We start from the raw sequence: 19,789 nt of genomic DNA, 5'->3' as shown, positions 1-19,789 counted from the left end.
AACTCTACTTTCCCATCTGCTTTCTGATGACATTTCTTTGGGCCTATCATAATCTATAAGCCCTGCCCTTTTTTCCCATGCTGGGAATACTTGGTAGTTAGCCTTAGTTTCAGGAATCCTTTTTTTATTAGAAAATAGAAGAAAACAGGGGCACCTGGGTGGCTCAGTCGGTTAAGCATCCGACTTCAGCTCAGGTCATGATCTTGCAATTCGTGAGTTCGAGCCCCACGTCGGGCTCTGTGCTGACAGCTCAGAGCCTGGAGCCTGCTTCAGATTCTGTGTCTCCCTCTCTCTCTCTCTCTCTCTCTCTCTCTCTGCCCCTCCCTCGCTCACACTCTGTCTCTGTCTCTCTCTCTCAAAAATAAACATAAAAAAAAGAAAATACAAGAAAACCAGTTAGTAGAGTTATGGTTTATTTAAAGGAGATAAACAAACAGAGTGATGTCGCAGATCCAGCAAAGCAAAATCCATTTACTTACCACCTAAATGAAACATACTCGCTTAATAGGAATGATTACCAGGAGAGAGTCTGGGTAGTAGTTTCTGCTTCCAAGGACCATCCTACTGTGGTAGAAAGTTGCAAACGGCACCTGTTGAAGTATCTTTTATATGTGCTCTGGAGAGCCTCAGGATGTTGAATAATTGGTCCCCAGAATAAGCTCTCTTGTGCTAATGGGTTTTGAACATTAAGTGAATCCATTAATTCTCAGTGGAGCATTAAACATCTGAATTAGTTTTGCAAAGCTAAATATCAAAGTGATTTTTGAAATGAGAATAAACATAGAGCCATTTATTACTAGCGATCACACCAGAAGTTCTAACAACTGAACTCTGCCAAATAGAGGTTAGGGCACACCCTGCATTTTTGACTGTGCAAGATGAACCCTCCACAGGGGTATGCTCCCGCCAGTATGGAAGTGGGTTAACCACTACTGTCCTCAAGCCCCATGCAGGGATGTATTATGGTTAGTGCTTGAAGCTGTTTGCCCTGAGGCATATTTGCTTTTTCATTTATGTAACAAATATTTATTGAGTGCCTCCCCTGCTTCAGATGCCACATTTCCAGGATGAGTTTTGTTAGAATAGGGTCAGTTATTTTCCACATAGGCCGTTTAGAAATTTGTCTCCTCTGTCATTTCAACTCTGAGAAGCCCACATGCTAATAGAACACTTCATCAGCCAGCTCCCAGCATGACAACGTCTATGCAAGTGGGAAGAAAAGACTCAGCAGCTGATCTGCAATCCAGCTTTGCCCACCCTGGGGACACATGAAGGAGAAATGACCTGAACAAATCTTAGAGATTGGCTAGTTGGAATCCTTGATGGTACTTGCTAATGGGGAGTCCTTACCTGTGGAATGTTTTTGTCAGGATATACCAGTTTCATGTAGGATTACTCACGGTAAATGCACCTGGAGTTTATGGATTTCCGGGACACGACCAGCTGGGGAAATGTCCGTGTTATCTTTTAAAAAATTTTTTTTTTATGTTTTATTTATTTTTGAGAGAGAGAGAGAGAGAGAGAGAGAGACAGACACAGAATCCGAAGCAGGCTCCAGGCTCTGAGCTGTCAGCACAGAGCCTGACATGGGGCTTGAACTCACAAATCGTGAGATGATGACCTGAGCCGAAGTCGGACGCTCAACCGACTGAGCCACCCAGGCACCCCCATGTCATCTTTTAAGTTATCAAAGTAGAAGATGAAGTTTCATGACAAAAATATCTCCACTTCTGTAAGTGATTCCTCATATGTTGAATCTGGGCCGGGGCTACCCCACCTGAAAGCTGTGATTCCCTGAGCATCTAGAGAACACTCAATAAATGTTTAGTTCACTTTAAAGGATATCCATACATAACATAAATGCCCACAAAATATTTAGCTAACAAAATAAACAGAGCATATAGCTTCTGGTCACAACTGTTGGAGCCAAGGGGTTGATGAGTAGTCAAACAAAATGGGAGGGCCCTTAGGAAAAAGGACTTCGGAATAAAAGATAGGAGTGCTTTTCAAACTTGAATGTGCATGTGAACCACCTGGAGACCTGGGATCTTGTCCACATGCAACTTCTGGTGAGGCAGATCTGGGGTGGGACTTGGGATGGTCTTTTCTAACACTTCTAGAAAGCCTTGTTGGCCAAAGTGTGGTCTGGGCATTGCAGCAGCAGCATGGCCTAGGTTGTTTGAAATGCAGAATCTTTGGCCCTGCCCCAGCCTTTCCTAACCAGATTTTGGCTCCTTTTTCATCAGATTCCTGATTCCTTTGAACATACTCTTTGAACAGGTCCAAGGACTCCTTATTGATTTCTCTCTAAGGTTACCAGGCTCTACTTCGGAAGTGATTTTTTTTTTTTGGCGTCTCTGTATCTCCATCATAATCATTTGGCTTTTCTAAGCTTAGTGCTATGGGGCAACAAAGCAGATTTCTGTCCCTCGTACCTTTCTGAAACCATAAAACTTTGAGCTTTCAGTCCATTTGATTCAAGCCATGTTTGTTTAGAGACTGCCTAGTAAATAGTCTAATACTACGATGCATGCTGTTTACTGGAGGGCAGGAAAACACACTGCTGAATAATGAAGCCTGTGGGCAAGAACAAGAATGTGGAAATTTCACCTATAATCGAGTCCAAACATTAGATTCAGTAGGTATAGCAAGATGTGCTGGGGGTAAACAAAATGCATTTATATGGAGGTAGCTCACAGAGTCACCTCTCTCTCTCTCTCTCCCTTGGGAATCTTTAACAAAAATATATATTGATTTTAAGCCAAGAAATGGAAGGGTTAATAGGTACAAGTAGCCAAAGACCATTACCAGCACCATTGAAATTCAAAGATGTAAGTGAAGAAGAAAATACTACTGGCACGAAGTGAGATCCTCAGCGGAATTTCTGTCTTCCAAGAAACATTAAGATGGAAAAGAACACTCAAAAAGGCAATGCCATTAACACAGAGAGGGAAGCAGGCAGAGACGAAAAGGATTATATGCAGTTATGTCCAAGTCTGCCAAGACTTAGGAAATGCCATTAATTTTAAACATACTTACATGCAATGTCTATAATGGAGCCCCCTAAATTAGGATTCTCCTAATGCCCTTGAGATCTTCTTGGATTTACTCTTAGTGAAGGAAAGCCCACAAAGGCCGATGTGTTTCCTGGAGGTGATGACTGCCTATGGGTCATGAGCTAGGCCCAAAGCTGTGTGTGGGTTGGCTAAAATCCAGCTGAACAGAGAGTTGGCAGGCTCTCATGAGCTGCCCTCTGAGTTGCAAACACGTTTCACATATGTAACTGGTCTACAGAAAGATAACAGACAAATATTGGTCCAGACAGGGATAAGAGGGAAGGGAGAGTCTGACCTATGCAATCTGGCCATGAGTAAAATAAAAACTTAGCTGAAAGAACTAAAAAAGAGTGTGGAAATGCAACCCCAAAGAAAGGTCTCTGAGATTGAAGGTAGCTTTTACTTATACACTCTGCCATATTGAATTAAATTAATTTTACAAATGGAAGTTAGAAAGTGAGGGTATGAAGAGCTATACTGAGCTGAATCAGTAAATATCCCCTCCTTTATTTGCAAGTGTCATGGCTTTTTAACTTTTTAAAAATTATTTTGAGAGAGAGACAGAGTGTGTGTGTGTGTGTGTGTGTGTGTGTGTGCAGGGGAGGGGCAGAGAGAAAGGGAGAGAGAGAAACCCAAGTGGGCTGGATCATGACCCTTGAGATGAAGCCCGCCACAAGGCTCGATCTCATGAACCGTGAGATCATGACCTGGGCTGAAATCAAGAGTCAGACGCTTAACTGACTGAGCTCCCCAGGTGCCCTGACATTTTAACTTTGAAACCTCACCTTTGGTTCCAGCTTAAATTTCTACTGCAGGCTGGGCTTACAGGCATACAGGATCCCTTCAGTGTATGTTCAAACTCTCAACACCGGGTTTCCAAGTGTGTTTTCAGGACACTTAGTCCCAAATTATATCGCTTGAAAAGAGGATTCCATGGTTTTAAACATTTGGGAAAAACATAATATTCTCAGAGATTGGTCATGCGCATTAGTACACTAATGATTCTGAGAGATTCTATGGGGGAACACTTTAATTTCGCTTAACACTGTGTTTCTCAAAATTATATGACAATGGAAACCGTTTGGCCCAGAGTAAATGATGGAATTAGTGTTCTAGGGTATCTCCTTGGGGAAATGCAGGCTTGCAGGCATAGGAGACAGTACTTTAGAACTGTTGTGGCGCAGTATTGATGGAGCTGTGATGTGAATAGGGTAAGAAAAGCTGAGGCAAGCTCCGTGCTTATTCAACATTTGGGTGAGCCCAAACACTATCCGGCTCTTCTGTCCATGACTGATGACAGAAGGAATGTCTTTGCGAGGCTTGAAGAGAAAATGGCCTACTGACTTAGAATTTCCGCCAGAGCTGTAGACCAGCTATTCTAGGTTCTTTGAAAACGGTCACTGTCTATTTTACTTCACATTTTCCCTATAGTATCGGGTTATATGCTTTACCCTAAAGCTGTGTTTGGTCAGTGTTAATTCATTGATGTACATGGCGGGGGGCCGGGGGGGGGGGGGGTATCTAAAAACGAGGGAGGGAAAGGCTACCCTAGAACTTCAGAATAGTCTATTTTTTAAATCCCAGGAAGTAATTCATTCCTTCACCAGGTAGGCTGCACCCATGTGGCAGTTATGTGCTGGAGAATCAATGGTGACTACCATAGCTTCCCTTGTGAAGTTTATAGTGTAATGGGGAGAAATGGATTAATAAGCATCACACGAGTATCTAAATATAAGCTGTAATAAGTGCCATGAAGAAAATGTGGTGGTGTCCTGGGAATTTCTAATGGAACCTGATCACATCCTTGGAATGAGAAGATCCCTTTTCCTTCTTATGGAGGTGCAACTGACATAAAACGTTATGTAAGTTTTAGGTGTACAACATAGTGATTTGATATTTGTGTATATAGCAAAACGATCACTACAGTAAGTCTAGTAAATGTTTATTATCACACAGTTACAATTTTTTTCTTATGATAAGAACTTTTAAATTTCCTCTCTTAGCAACTTTCCAATATGCAGTACAGTGTTATTAACTGTAGTTACTATGCTGTATATTATTTCCCCATGACATTTATTTTATAACTGGAAATTTGTACCTTCTAAACCCCTTTATTCATTCTGCCTACCCCCTTACCCTCCAACCCTGGCAACCACCAATTTGTGCTCTGTATCTATGAGATCACTTTTTCTTTTGTTGTTTTTGATTCTTCTGTTTTTAGATTCCACACATAAGTGAGATCACACGGTATTTGTCTTTCTCTGTCTGATTTATTTCGTTTAGCGTAACGGTCTTAAGGTCCCTCCATGTTGTCATAAATGGCAAGATTTCTTTCTTTTTGTTACAGCTGAATAATACTCCATTCTATACACACCATATCTTCTTGATCCATTCATCTGTTGATGGACATTTAGGTTTCCATGTCTTGCCTATTGTAAATAATGCTGCAGTGAACAAAGGGGTGCATGTATCTTCCCAAATTAGTGTTTTGTTTTCTTCAGATAAATACACAGAGGTGGAATTGCTGGACCAGTTGGTAATTCTATTTTTAATTTTTTTGAGGAACCTCCATACTGTCTTCCATAGTGACTGCACTAATTTACATTTCTACCAGCAGTGGACAAGGGTTGCCTTATTTCCATGTCCTCACCAACACTTCTTATGTCTTCTTGTCTTTTTGATAATCGCCATTCTGACAGGTGTGAGGTGATATCTCCTTGTGGTTTTGATTTGCATTTACCTGATGATCAGTGCTGTTGAACATCTTTTTACGTACCTGTTGGATATCTGTATATCTTCTTTGAAAAAATGTCTATGCAGATCTTCTGTCCATTTTTTAATCTCATGGGTTTTTTTTCTTTGCTCTTGAGTTGTATGAGTTCTTCACATATTTCAGATACTAGCCCCTTATCAGATAAGTGATTTGCAAATGTTTCTTCCTTTCTGTAGGTTGCCTTTTCTTTTGTTGATGGGCTCCTTTGCTGTGCAGAAGCTTTTTAGTTTGAGGTAGTCCCATGTGCTTATTTTTACCTTTGGTGTCAAATCCAAAAGAAAAATCATTGCCAAGACCAATGTCAAGGAGCTTACTGCCTATGTTTTCTTGTAGGAGTTTTATGGTTTCAAGTCTTATATTCAAGTCATTAATCCATTTTTAGTTAATTTGTGTATATGGCCTAAGAGAGTTATTTAGTTTCGTTCTTCTGCATGTGGCTGTCTAGCATTCCCAGCACCATTAACTGAAGAGACTGTTCTTTCCCATTTTTTAAATCTTGGCTGTTTTGTTGTAAATTAATTGATATATGTGTGTATTTATTTCTGGGCTATCTGTTCCGTTTAATTGATCTATGTGTCTGTTTTTATACCAATACCATACTGACTTGATTAGCTTTGTTAATATAGTTTGAAATCAGGAAGCATGGTGCCTCCAGCTCTGTTCTTCTTTCTCAAGACTGGTTTGGCTATTAGGGGTGTTTTGTTGTTCCATACAAATTTTAGGATTGTTTGTTCTATGAAAAATTCCATTGGAATTTTGATAGGGATCGCACTGATTCTGTAGATTGCTTTGGGTAGTAGCAGCATCTCAGCAAAATTAATTCTTCCAAATGATGAGCACAGCATACTTTCCACTTATTTGTGTCTTCAATTTTTTTTATTAATGTCTTATCAGTGTGCAGGTTTTTCTCTTCCTTGGTTATGTTTATTCCTAGGTATTTTTTTGATGCGCTTGTCAATGTAATTGTTCTCATTTCTCTTTCTGATAGTTCACTATTAGTGTATAAAAATGCAACAGATTTTGTATGTTGATTTTGCATCCTGCAACTTTACTGAATTTGTTGATTAGTTCTAACAGTTTTTTGGTGAAGTCTCTCGGGTTTTCTATATATAATATCATGTCATATGATATATAGACATAATGTCATGTCTACAAATAGCAATGGTTGTACTTCTTCGTTTCCAATTTGGATACCTTTTACTTTTTTTTTTTTTTTTTTTTTTTTTTGCTTTTATTTCTTTCTTCTTCTGGCTAGGACTTCCAATGCTATATTGAATAAAAGTGACAAGACTGGGCAAAGAGATACTTTTTCTCAGCAAACGATGAACTGAGTGAGAGTCACAGTGAGGAGGTAAGCAGGGGAAGGAGGGGGAGGTTGGGATAGAGAATTCCAGGCAGAGATGGGACCCGTTCCACGAAAGGGAGGTATATACCAAACACCTCCAAAGGCTGAAAGAGCCATAACACTGAAGAAAAAGGCTAAGTCCAGCTTGACAGAAATGGTTTACTAAGAGGATTTACAGATAGAAGCATGTCTTGGGTGGCAGCAAGACTAGTAGATCCCACAACATCACCTCCCATAAGACCTCCTTTTGTAGCCCTAGAGGCTGGGAAGTAGGTGCTAGGAGACCACACAGGAGGAGAATGTTTGAGAATATGTATGTGTCATAGTCATAGCTCCAAGACAGAGCGAGGACATTATCCCGAGGGTGTACTTAAGGATGTGGTTAAGTAAAGGAAAGAATGTGGAACTGGGGTTGTGCTCTAGAAGGCTTCAGGTCAGGGTGGTCATCATGGTGGATTTGTCCAAAATGGCATTAGTCTGGTTCATACAGGATCAGACCATAAAGAGGGAAAAAGAGTGGGGAAAGTGAGGCTGAGAAGGCAGGCCAAGAGCCAGATCTTCCAGGATTTGGTAAGCCAAGTTAGGAAATGTAATTATGGGCTAAGAGCCATAGAAACCACTTAAGGATTTTCATCTGGAGAGTTGTATGATAGGATGGATGTTGCAGTGGAGAGGGAGAGAAGTGGAGAGTGGATGGCCCCTGTGGGTTCAAGGGTGAAGGTCAGGTTTTTAGCTGGTAAAACTGAATGGAGGGTAGTGCCATTCATTGAGATCCAGACTGAGGAGCAGGTCTCGGGGGAAGATCATGAGTTGTTTTTGACATTTTGTGATGGACATTTGGAACTGCCAAGTTGATGGTAGATACATATCCTGTTCTAGACTTCGAACAGGAGGTCTAGCTAGAATGTCCAAGGGTTAACGGCTTACCAATACTAATTACAGCTCTGGGTATTGAGGAGACCACTTATGGGGAGAAAGAAAAGGGAGCCCAGTTCTTTATTTAAAAAAATTTTATTTCTTGAGAGAGAGAGAGAGAGAGAGAGAGATCAAGCAGGGGAGGGGCAGAGGGAGAGGGAGAGAGAGAGAATTCCAAGCAGGCTCTGCACTGTCAGTGTAAAGCCCAGTGTAGGGCTCGAACTCACAAACCATGAGCTCATGACCTGAGCCGAAAGCAAGAGTCAGAGGCTTAACCGACTGAGCCACCCAGGTGCCCCAAGGGAGCCCCGTTCTAATATTAACATCTTATAGACTTTGTGGAGGAAGGTAAGTCAGTAAAGGACATTAGAGTGTCAGTGGGAGAAGAAAAACCTGACAGTTGGTGTAGCCAAATGCTGCTGTAAGAATTCACTTCAGAGTCAAACTGAAGCAGGTCCATTGGATGAAGTGGCAGGAGGTCATCGTTGGAGTTTGAGCCAAGTACTGTTTTTCTGGAGTGATGGGAATAGACATTAAAATGGAGTGAGATAACAGGAACGAGATGGAAGCGGAGATGTGGTGAGGACCCTTCCTGAACAGATTTGAGTTTGGATTTTGGCCTCAACTATATGAACCACCTCATGTATATTGCGTCCTCAAGTTTTAGAATCGAGAGGGTCTATTTGACTTAATGTATGTAGAATGGGAGATGAGAATGCTTTTTTTTCTCATTCTTTCTCAATTCTCTTGTGCCTCTTAAGAGAATCTTGTTGATGGTGATTCTAGTTTTGAAGACACGATACATATATTTACTGTCCTAAATACATTATCTGGTATTAAAATGAAGGTCTGGACTCACCAAGGTAGGAGTTACTATGTCCATCTCTATCGTGGCAACTTTCTAATCAATTTTCAGGGGAAATTCTGAGTATAGTCAATTTTACTCTAAGCACTGACTTTGGATAGAACTCCTCTATAAGATGAACCTCCACCTTTAAATATTTTTGTAATGTTTTTATTTATTTTTGAGACAGAGAGAGAGAAAGTATGGGCAGGGGAGGGGCAAAGAGAGAGGGAGACACAGAATCCGAAACAGGCTCCAGGCTCTGAGCTGTCAGCACAGAGCCCGACGCGGGGCTCGAACTCACAAATTGCGAGATCGTGACCCGAGCTGAAGTCGGATGCTTAACTGACTGAGCCACCCAGGCGCCCCGAACCTCCACCTTTAATGACAAAGATCTTAAGGGGTTCAAGTGATCCCAGAGTAGTGAATTCTGAATTTGAAAGGAAGCTTTGCTTTTTATATCAGTTTCCTTTTACCTTCCCTTTTTAGCAACTTTTTACTTCAGTCACATTAAAAAACAGTTAAATTTTGTTAGACTATTTTTAATACTATTGTTATTGCTCCTAATAATAACCGCATCCCTCTCCAGTCCCTTAGAAGGAAATAGCTTGAGTCATAGAGTTAGGATATTGGCAAAGTACCCAAAACACATTTTTGACATTTAGTTTATGACAGAGAACAGTGATTTGGTGTTTGGCTCAAAGTTGCTCAAGCACATTTGCCTTATTAGTAGGCAATTCTGGGCAAATTTAATGGCAAATAGTAATTGTACTGAATGAATCTGTAGGCTAGTATTAGAGTGAGGGCTTGGTATAGAAAAGATAGAGGATGTATTAGAGTGGAAACAATAAACGATTCACTTCTTTGATTATCCCAGATCCAGCAAAAGGGGACAGGTATGCTATTAGGACTTTGGAGGTTTCTTGCGAAGAAGACATATATAGAGTGAATTCAAGTCTGAATTTCTGAGGCAATAGCAAGTCTGTGCAAGACAGTTTTAGATGACTTCCAAAAATTAGATTTTTCTACACACACACACACACACACACACTGTAGAATGACCTGAAAATGTGCAGAGGACTTTCTGGAATGATAAAATTCAATGTACTGGAGTTTGATACAAAGCAAATTGGACAATACAAATGCTGGGAATTGTGATGTAAGTTTCTGTAAGAAAAGGATTTTCCCCCTTTCTTACAGTTTTAACCTTTTTGATGTAGCTACCTTGAGAGAGTATATTTATGTCCAAGAAAGCTTATTTAATTAAACTAACTGAAATGAATGGATTATTCTGAAAGAAAAGAGAAAGTTTAAAAAGTGAATTGTTTTTCACTACAGCTTTGCTTCCAAAAGTACACAATTACTGGACCATTGCCCTTGTGCATTAATGTGTCATAAGAATATATCTTGAGTGTTCCTGGTTGAACAAATGTTGAAGATACTGGTTATATACTTTCCCTTAAGTTGGTTTATAAGCGTTTGAATACACATGTGCACTGAAAAAGAAAGCCAACTGGGATAGAGACATACTGTCCCAATGCCTGTCATTCGGTGCCTAACACAATTGTCATTGTGTTTGTCACCTATTTTCTTTCACATGTGGGACATCTGTGAATTCAAACCAGTCAATTAGACTGGGTAAGGTTGGTTTAGCTTCCTGACCCTGTCTTCTGATCTGCAAAATGGGGGGACCAGATTGGATGAGCTTGCAGATTCTACCAAACACATCCTGTGTAACCCTCTCCCCTCAAGAGGGGGCCAGAGCTAGTGAATAAGGTGGGATAGCACTCGCATAAATTAGGTTAGTTTATACAGCAGAAGGGATTTTGCAGATGTAATTAATGACAACATTATAAAGATGTGAAAGATCCTATGTGGTATTTTTGTTGAATTATTACAAATTTAAGGGAAACTTATGGGTGTAATACTGCAACATCAATTCTTTGTGTGCATGTGTGTGTGGTGCTTTGAAGGGGTGTGGAAACAACGGTGGAAAGAAGCATCTGACCAAGTCTTCATCAGACTGGAAGGGATATTCCTCCATAGGATTCAAGACAGCCAAACATCACTGGCCTTCTAAAGTATATCCCTTGACCTGGGCACTAGAATTAAGAGTAGGGTACCAAGGAGGCAAGGGTGGGAATTCAAAGCAGGGGAAAGTTCAGAGAACTGATGATTGGCTTCGAATGAGGTGGGATATTCAGTAAGATGGTCCCAAATGTGGAAAGTTCTAGGAAGCTGGGATGGAAGGTGGTGGGGGCAACATCAGCAAAGCCAAGGCCTGACTCTCCAGGGCTGCTGTACCCATATTATTTCCTCCCACTCATACTCATCCCGTGGCAGAGTACCTGGATGATCAGACTCAGAGATCAGGAAAACAGGCTGAAAGAGGTCAAGTAACATCCCCGAGTAACATCTTCACGTGGCAGAGAGGGAAACTGAGCCCAGACAGTCTTACTACAGAGCCCTCACTCCTAACCACCTTTGCCTCAAATGGAATAAATGAGACAATTTGCATGGTCTCCCTGGGGCAGGGGGAGAAGGGGAGCCCTATGCTTCTGGGGGCCGATGTTGTTCTGACATCAGGAAACCTTGAGTGGTTGGTGAAAACTTAAGGGAGGAGGCCGAAGATGGGTGTAAAGTAACCAGTCTTTTCCTAGCTGGAATTTTCCCCACAGGAGCTCTTGTTTCCTAGAGAATTCTATCTTTTAGGTAAGGAGGGCATGGCCTCACAGTCCTCTGGAGACGTGGTGCTTCTTGGTAGGTCACCATTTTGTTTTTGTAGTTCTATTCTGAATTTCTCCTTAGCGTTTTGTATTTCCACTTCTTTTTCAATCTAGAAGATAGATCTGTCCTATTCATTCCATCCTTATGGCGTGGGAGCTGCCATTTGGGAGTTATCATCCAGTGGTGAGGGGACCACACCAACAATCCCAGGGCCCCTCCCCCAGCACACCCTCACTCCGTGGGTGCCTCGTCACAGGGACTGCCTTCCATATACGAATGAGCCAGGTAGGATGGTCTCTCTACAGCCTGCTTCCTGCTGGTTTCTGTCAGGCAGGAAGGTGTACTAGGATTGAGGGGATGTAGGGCAATTCTGACTCATGTGGGGCAGCTCTAGTGAAGGCTCCATGATGGAGCCCCAAGTCATGTCAATGAGCCCAGTGTTGAGTCTGGGGGAAACGGAGAGCTGCACTGAAGAGTAGCCAGGCTCTGGCCTGGGTTGAGGAGAAACAGGACATACGAAGGACAGGTTTACCCGATAACACAATTGTATCTTTGGAAGCTTACAGCACTGTCCTTATAAAAATGCAAAGCAGGTACAAAAGAAATTAATGTCATCTTTAAAAGGTCAGAGCGAGCCTGAACATTGATTTTAAGATGCTTTATCAATTAGAGACCAGAGGTTTTTCCTGATGATATTTATTTCATAAATGTAATTATTTTTCTAAAACATATTAAAATAGAAAACATGTTCTTTTGATCAATTATACAAAGAAAATACCAATATAGTAATAAAAATACTGAAAATATATGAAAAGCACCAGAATATTAGAGAAATTACACTGGCAACAATTCTAGGAATATATTTTTTTTTGCAATTGTACAATAAAGTGCTATTAAATCCAGTCAAAATTAGTGGAAAGATATAAAAACAGTTATGGTATTATTATGAAATTTGAGGCTAGGTTTAACCGCAGTTGCATTTTTAGGCTACTTTGAGACCAAGCTAATAATATTAATGTTTTCATGGAAAATCTATTGATTTCCATTCTCAAGCGAAAATCTCGATCTTAATGTTGATCCTTGGTAATTTGGTCATGAATAGGTAACGACAAGATAAAAAATAAAATTATTATCAGAGTACTCAAAGTAATAGTCGCACAAAATGTGATAAAATCAAATGAAGACAGAATAAAATCTGATGTAAATAAGTGATTAGTTAAGACAAGAAGTTTAGATGCCTTTGATCTTGTAATTTTCAGTAATCTTGCATAGTCACATTTAGTAGACACACAAACGTTAACAAGATATGTTATTAAATTCAACTGGCCAGACATCAGGGAAGAACATTGTAGTGAGTCCACGTCATTTTCGTAGGAAACATTAAAGGGACACTGTTAGGACAATACACTTCCAATTCTGACCAATGATTTCCTCATTCATTTGCTGAGGAACAAAGAACATACACAAATGCTTTGAGATTAGGCCGGGGATCTAACATGGAAAGGGAACCGCTGTGCACACACACAGGGAGATACTACGGGGAGTACTTAGGGTGTACTGAAGTCACTTTCACGGCTGGAGTTGGCAAACTGCAACAGAAAAACCCAAATTAAGACCAAGTATCAGACCAGTGTCCTTTTAAGGTTTTATTGCTAGGCCAATTTTGAAGGGACTCTATGAAATCACCACTCTCTACAACTCGACTTTGGAATCCTCAGCTTCTCAAAATGAAAGCCGCCAACCCTACACTTCAGAATAAAAAGTTCTCCAAACGTGGCTCAATCAAAACTCAACATTTATTTAACAGGCAGACTATGTTTTCTTTCAGATAGAGTTACATGTGAACCGACGAGAACTGAAAATGGCTGTATGAGTGAGAAAACAAACTGATTTCATCCGCCTCTGCCCCTGCAAGTTGTATCATTTTAGGATTTAGGGACCACCCTCAGGATTACTGTGATGAAGGCAGAGTATCCAGCAAGTGCAACAGCCCTGGTCTGAAGGTTTGTACGAGAGGATCAGGAATTCTAGTTTTCATTCCTAAATGGAGAACCGACACTTGAGTTTTGATTTTTTCCCCCCAAGCTTATAGGTACTCCAGTGTTGTGTCAAGTTTCCTTCTTGTGGACGATTTTCACGCGAAACTGAAATGTGAATGAATTCTGCTCTGCATCTCAAAACCAAGGTTTCAAAGAAATTTTAACTCCTGTCATTTAGAAAAAGGAGGATTAGACCCTTATAAGAAATGCAGCATGGGGGTCAGTGTCCCGCCCCAGTGAGCGATGGGAAACTGCATAAAAAAGACTGGAAGAGAGGACCAAGAAAACCCAAGCAAACTTAGTTTCCCAAATGGTCTAAATATGAGTGTTCATAAAAAAGTCCGAGATTAATAAAAGGCAGACAGATAAGAAACAAAGGCTAAAAGGTGGTTTGGCATTAAATTGTTTCACATACCCAAAGAATATTGACTAGCATCTGGAAGGAATTCTCAAAATTACAAAGTCATGTTCACAGAAATTAATCTGTATTAAGTACGGGGTTTTTTTTTTTTTTTTCAATATACATGTTCTATATACATAGTATAGAAAAGCTAATAAGTTGGCTCAGCTATAATGATTTTGTCATAAAAAAAAGATTACATTTTTTGGCTGTGACAAAGCTTGTTACTTCTACTTTTCAGTCCAGCTAATGTATACATATAATAAAACAAACTTTAGAAGTATTCAAATCAAAAGGAAAAAATAAATTATATCTAAAGTATTAATTTACACAATGGCTATGCCTTGACTTGATTCACTATAACTACGATCTCTTATACTCAATTTCTCCAGTGTTTCCTCATTCTAACAGAGTTTATTTTCGAGACGCGTATTTGTTCCCCTCTAAGTGTTGCACGTTTCCTTTCAGGAAGCACAGATGTGCAAAACTTTTAGTAACATGAAGTTCTGGGTCCTTTTCCAACTAATGAGCGAAAGAGCCATGTTTCTCACTGAACTCCATTTCTTTAAGTGTACAACAAATAGAAGAAAGACACGACAAAAGCAAGCAAGAGCATTGTTAAGGAAAGCAGCAGCTGCTGGAACCAGATACACCGCTGAACTTGGTCTTCAAGCTTCCTATTGCTTTCTAGTAAACGATTGAGCTAAAGAGGGAAAAAGAAGGATGAAAGATGCATATCAGTAAAACAGTACATTAACCATGTGAACGACAACTAGGAATATTAGAAATCCAAACATTTACAGGATGGGGTCCGTCTACTCTGAACAGCTGGGAGCAGGAAATGCAATGAGGGATCACATCTGTTTGGTGAACAGACGTGCGCCTGCTCACTCTAGTTTTGGAAAGATCTAATTTTCCAGTTGAAAAGGAGCAAAGCAGTCACTTTCTGCAGGTACCAAAGCCAGCGAGTCAGAAAGAGAGTCCCTCCAATCTTTTTCGAATTTAGATGGTACCTCTTCCATGAGATCAAATTCTTGGATACTCTCCAAAGCGCCACACCTCGTCCAAATTAGAATGGCCAGAGCTTTTAAAAAGTTAACACATCTCCAAAAGTAACTCACCGCTCACCATTTCCGATTTGGCTGCCCTTCACAAAGAAAAGAGCATTTCTGTCGCGTCTATGCCAAAGGTTCTCTCTACGTCAGTGGGGGAAAAAGTGGATTTCTAATGTTGGTTAGCATTTACAACTTTGTTTTAGGGAGAAAGAACACTTACTTGTAGATAAAGATCTTCACTGGTTTTATCTGACATGTTAAAAGCATTGTCTTTTAATGTAAGGGTGGTTGGTTTACTGCTCTCAACAATATGGCATCTTAACCTGTGGAAATGCAAAGGAAACAGGATCGTAAAAGTAAACTATAAAATGAAAAAGAGTTAAACACAGAAATCTACATAACAGACATGAAAGCACTCATTCTTCTCCCAGTTACACGTAAGGTAGCAGCACAGCATGTATTCATCTTGGAAGGGGAGCAGAATTTGCCACCCCAAGATACGCCTCTCTGGCAGAAGGATTATCTTGGGCTCGCTATTTTTTGAGAAACAGCAGACATAAGAAAAGCTTTGAAAATCTTTTGTCAGGGACATTGACATTTTTAAAGGTAATCTACACTTGGAAGGGTGTTTTCCTCTGTGTACCAGAGGGGGTGACAAAATCTCTAGAAGGGACCCATCTAAATCTGCTTAAGGACCTTACCCTCGTTTACTGTGATTTTCCTGACCGTCTTCCCTAACTGACTCGCTGATGCCCCAACATCTTGTCTTGGGCCATCTGGGGGAGTTTTACTGTTTCCCTGGGTATGTCCCGTGTATACAGGAGGTATACGTGTTATTCAACTTCTGTTTTCTCCTATTAATCTGTCTTTTATTCCAGGGGGTGGAGGTCTCAGCCAAGAACCTAGCAAGGTAGAGGGAAAATTACTTTTCCTGTCCTACGTTTTGGCAACCTACGATGGGCCCTGCTGGGACACCGTACTCACTTAGGCACCTACAGATGGGATCCTGGAAAACTGGCAGAAGCCAGTGAAGGGTAAAAATTCTTACCTACCAAAGTCAGTTCTTCTAGATCTCACACTAGTGCCAGGTCGAGAGAGGTAAAAATTTCACCTTGTCCCTACCTTTCCAAATTTAGGTTAGCAGAAGAAAAATCGGTCAAATGGGGTTTTCCTTTCCTCTCGTTCTATGTATTGAGAGCTTGGGTTTGTAACCAGCAAGAATATTCTTTTTGGTCTCTGCCGGCTGGTGGATGCACAACACACAAGGTGACAGGCAGCATTCTCTCTGCCGGCCGTGCCAGCTCGCAGGGCAGTTGTCATTTGGGTCCCCAGTCCGTGAGGGGACTTTGTGCTGTCAAAGTCCAATCCAGGAGCACTTCCCTGGTGTCACAGAGCGCAGGGTCTGTGACTGGAGGCCTCGCACATTGTTGTGGGGACACCGGAGCTGCCATTTTCACGACACCGTTCTCCCCACTTGTGGCGAAGAAAGTCTTTGTTTTCTTACGCTCCCTCTCTGAGGGCTTCAGTGTTGGCACCCTCTTTTGGGAAGCCTCTTGGGTCCATGGTTAAGCCATCAAAAGGCCTGTTGGCTTGAGTCGCTATTGAGATTAATATAAGATCCAACTTGTCAATGCCAGATGGTGGATCTTTTACATTTTTAAAGCTTCTATGCTGAAAATACTGTTAGAGAGCTCTCATCCTAAACAATGGTGGTCTTGGTAGCTCTGGAAAGACCAAACTGAAAGGAGAACATGACCCAGTATGGCAGCTGGCCTGAGGAACTTCCTTAGAAAGAAGAGATTATGAAGTTTTCAATCTCTAGTTTCAGAAGATAACCACCTACCAAATTTAGAGAAGAGGTGAAAAGATCAGTCCCCATTCACAGGGACTGTGACTGGCTGCTAAGGGTTGTTCTTCTTATCCATGATTATACTGTAGTTATCAGATAAGCCACATGGTCTCCTGGGGAAAACTCTCCTCACCAGGAACATGACCAGAATTTCTCCCAGGCCCTCCTACAAACGTTCAGGAAATGGATCAGCTGCAGGCTGATGTCTGGGGGCTGATAGAAGCAATAGAACAGGTTGTTTTTCCCCCTGAATTAAATTGGTTCAAGGATGAAGTAAACACTTAGAAAAAGGACGGCATTCAAAGGCCTTTGTTGAATACTTTCTATAAACTTTTTAAAGGCATGCCGCATTAAACCCTAAAGCTCCAGAACATAGAAATCACTTTCTTTCCATCTTAGTTGGAAATCATCTTCCTGATACAGAGCAGACTGAAGAAAATGTAGCTGGATGGGTGGGTCAGTCCCCTGATCCCATTCAGGCTGCAACACAATTATTTGAGGAATTAAAAGCAACCATCTTTGATTTGCAAATCTTTACAAAACCACTAGTGCAACACTGGAAGCAGTTCAAAGTTTGTCTAAACTTACCATCCTAAAACCTACCCTGCCCGCACCCTCTCCCCCAACCCCCCCCCCCCCCCAAGCTCATCTGCAAATACATGTCAGTATTGTGAAAGATCAGGACATTGGAAACAGAAATGTCCTGGGCTCAAGACAAAGAAGGAAAATAGAAACAGTAATTACTGAAGACCTCTGATAATAGGCAAATGTACCCCAAAACGGCTTAAAAAAAAGAAATAACAAACCTTGATACTTTGTGCCTTTCGGGTAAAAATTTTCTATCCTCTAGGACCTGACAGCTAGCTCTTCGAAATACAACTTTAGGGTAAACTTATTCCAACTGCCAGAAACGCAATTTGGACCTAAATGTTCTTTTACAAACTAGTGAGTTTTGTGTTATTGTACCTGATTCATGGCTAAAATTCTAGAGCTAGATACCTCAAAAGTCTCTGAGTCTATATGTTTCTGTGTGTCTATATATGTTATGGATGCATAATATTTTTCTACTTCTGGACGGTATTGCCAAAATTAATTTGTAAAAGCTCTATCTGACTGGCTTAAAGAAAAATAAGCACTTATCAAATTAAGTATTCCTAAAACTCTTAGAAATATAGAAACTAACCCAAGTGTCTTTAAAGTTCCTGTGATGTGGAGTAATCTTAGGTAAAATAAAAGGTGGTCAAGTGTGTTGGTTTAATTAAAATAGGCACGTCTTCAAAGTTATCGATATTAGATATAATGCAGATATGCAACTTTTTTCTACTTGAGTTTACTATTCAAATAGGTTCACGTTTTTAGGTAAGTTGGGTAAGAGTTTTTAGGTGAATTTGTGTACTTAAAAACAGCTTTTCAACTCTGGTAACTTGAGTTTTGCTAAGTAAAATAGGAAATCATTTCCAAATAAGATAAAATATTGAAACATTACTGAGCACAGGTTTATCTACTTTTGGCTTCTTATTACAGATGAACTAAAAATATTTAGTCTGTTAGTAAACCTATCTCGTGCCACACTGAAAAACTGTACCATGAGGAAGCATATGCTTCTAGAAATTATGTATCCCTGAATTTGCCAATCTACAGAATGCTGGTGTTAAATGACCACAATTGTTTACTACTTAATTTTCACTAAAAATTATTGTTTCTAAGAATTCTGATTCATATATGTAATTTACTAGAAATAATGGAGACGACTAACTCCACGTGCAAGGAAAGTAGGATGTGTTTTTAGCTGAGGAAAGGTATGGGCACGTATTTTTCTTAAGGGGAATAAAAGTAATTTTATGCTGAATTAAAGCTGGTTATTTCTGAGTAGGGAAGAAAGCAAAGAAAACTTCTCTTTGTGTAGTCAAGCTGGCCAAGATGGAATTTGTTACGAGGGTTATAAAAATAAGCTTTCATACCAATAGTGTACTTATGTGAAACTAAAAGTTAACATCTGCTAAAAGGACAACATTTTCTTGGACTATCAGTCAGCTACTGATAAGAGACGGTGAAAGGTTTTTCTTTAGCTTTTAAGTAATGTGCCTAGAAAGCAAAAATTGTGTGTTTTATCAATAATTTCCTGTGCTTCATGTTATCTTTATCATCAGGTATTTGATTGCTTAGGAAAATAGTCTTCTAAAGATCAAAAGAGCTAAGTTTTACTCACAATGATGTAACTTTCTGCATTTGCCTTTGACATTTTATTGTTACTATGGTTAAATGGATAATTAAGTATTATTTCATGATGATCTAGGATTCTATTCAGTCAAGTGTCTAAAACCTTCTGACATTTTTGACAAACTCCAACTCAAATTCTAACTGAAGTCTTTTTGACCTTGAACTATCTCTGGAATTTTTCAGAGGGCCTCTGGAATGTATGGAAAGATTAGTTTTATAGCTCTTTTTATAAGAGAGAACAAATTAGGCTTATTTACTATGTTAAGTTACATGGGAAGCACTGTCAAATAAGTAATCCTAAACCTTCTTCAGGTTGTATTTGTATGGATATGTTATTAACATAAGTGTTCCAGAAATCGTATAAAATTCCTAGAAATCGGCTATGTTCTAGTATAACGTTATTGTTTTAATTCTAGTTATTATCTTACAATGTTGTATGCCACAGAAATAACCAAATTTCCTTGTCAAAAGCCTTATAATGAACTCTCATCAGGTCTGCAACCATGGCCATTTTTAAGTCTGTCATTTATAGAAGCTATTGTTTTACTCGGATCCTTTCGCAAATG

The 19,789-nt window shown here is 40.1% G+C and overlaps 1 protein-coding gene across 2 annotated transcripts in view; it reads right to left on the bottom strand.

Annotated features, from left to right (window-relative positions):
* Positions 1 to 11,668: 11,668 nt before the first annotated feature.
* MOSPD2 (motile sperm domain containing 2) overlaps positions 11,669 to 19,789 on the bottom strand; it is a 54,537-nt gene continuing 46,416 nt past the window's right edge. The window contains exons 14-15 of one of the 2 annotated variants that reach the window (XM_049643467.1): positions 15,375 to 15,477; positions 11,669 to 14,802 (exon numbers count right to left, since the gene is read on the bottom strand). In XM_049643467.1, coding sequence (XP_049499424.1) covers positions 14,665 to 14,802; positions 15,375 to 15,477 — 241 coding nt within the window. In that variant the 3' untranslated portion in view covers positions 11,669 to 14,664. The remainder of the gene's footprint in view (positions 14,803 to 15,374; positions 15,478 to 19,789) is intronic. The other variant, XM_049643468.1, reaches the window with a different exon arrangement.

The sequence above is a fragment of the Panthera uncia genome, chromosome X (assembly GCF_023721935.1).
Source record: "Panthera uncia isolate 11264 chromosome X, Puncia_PCG_1.0, whole genome shotgun sequence".
NCBI lineage: Eukaryota > Metazoa > Chordata > Mammalia > Carnivora > Felidae > Panthera > Panthera uncia.
This window is presented reverse-complemented; position numbering and strand designations above follow the sequence as displayed.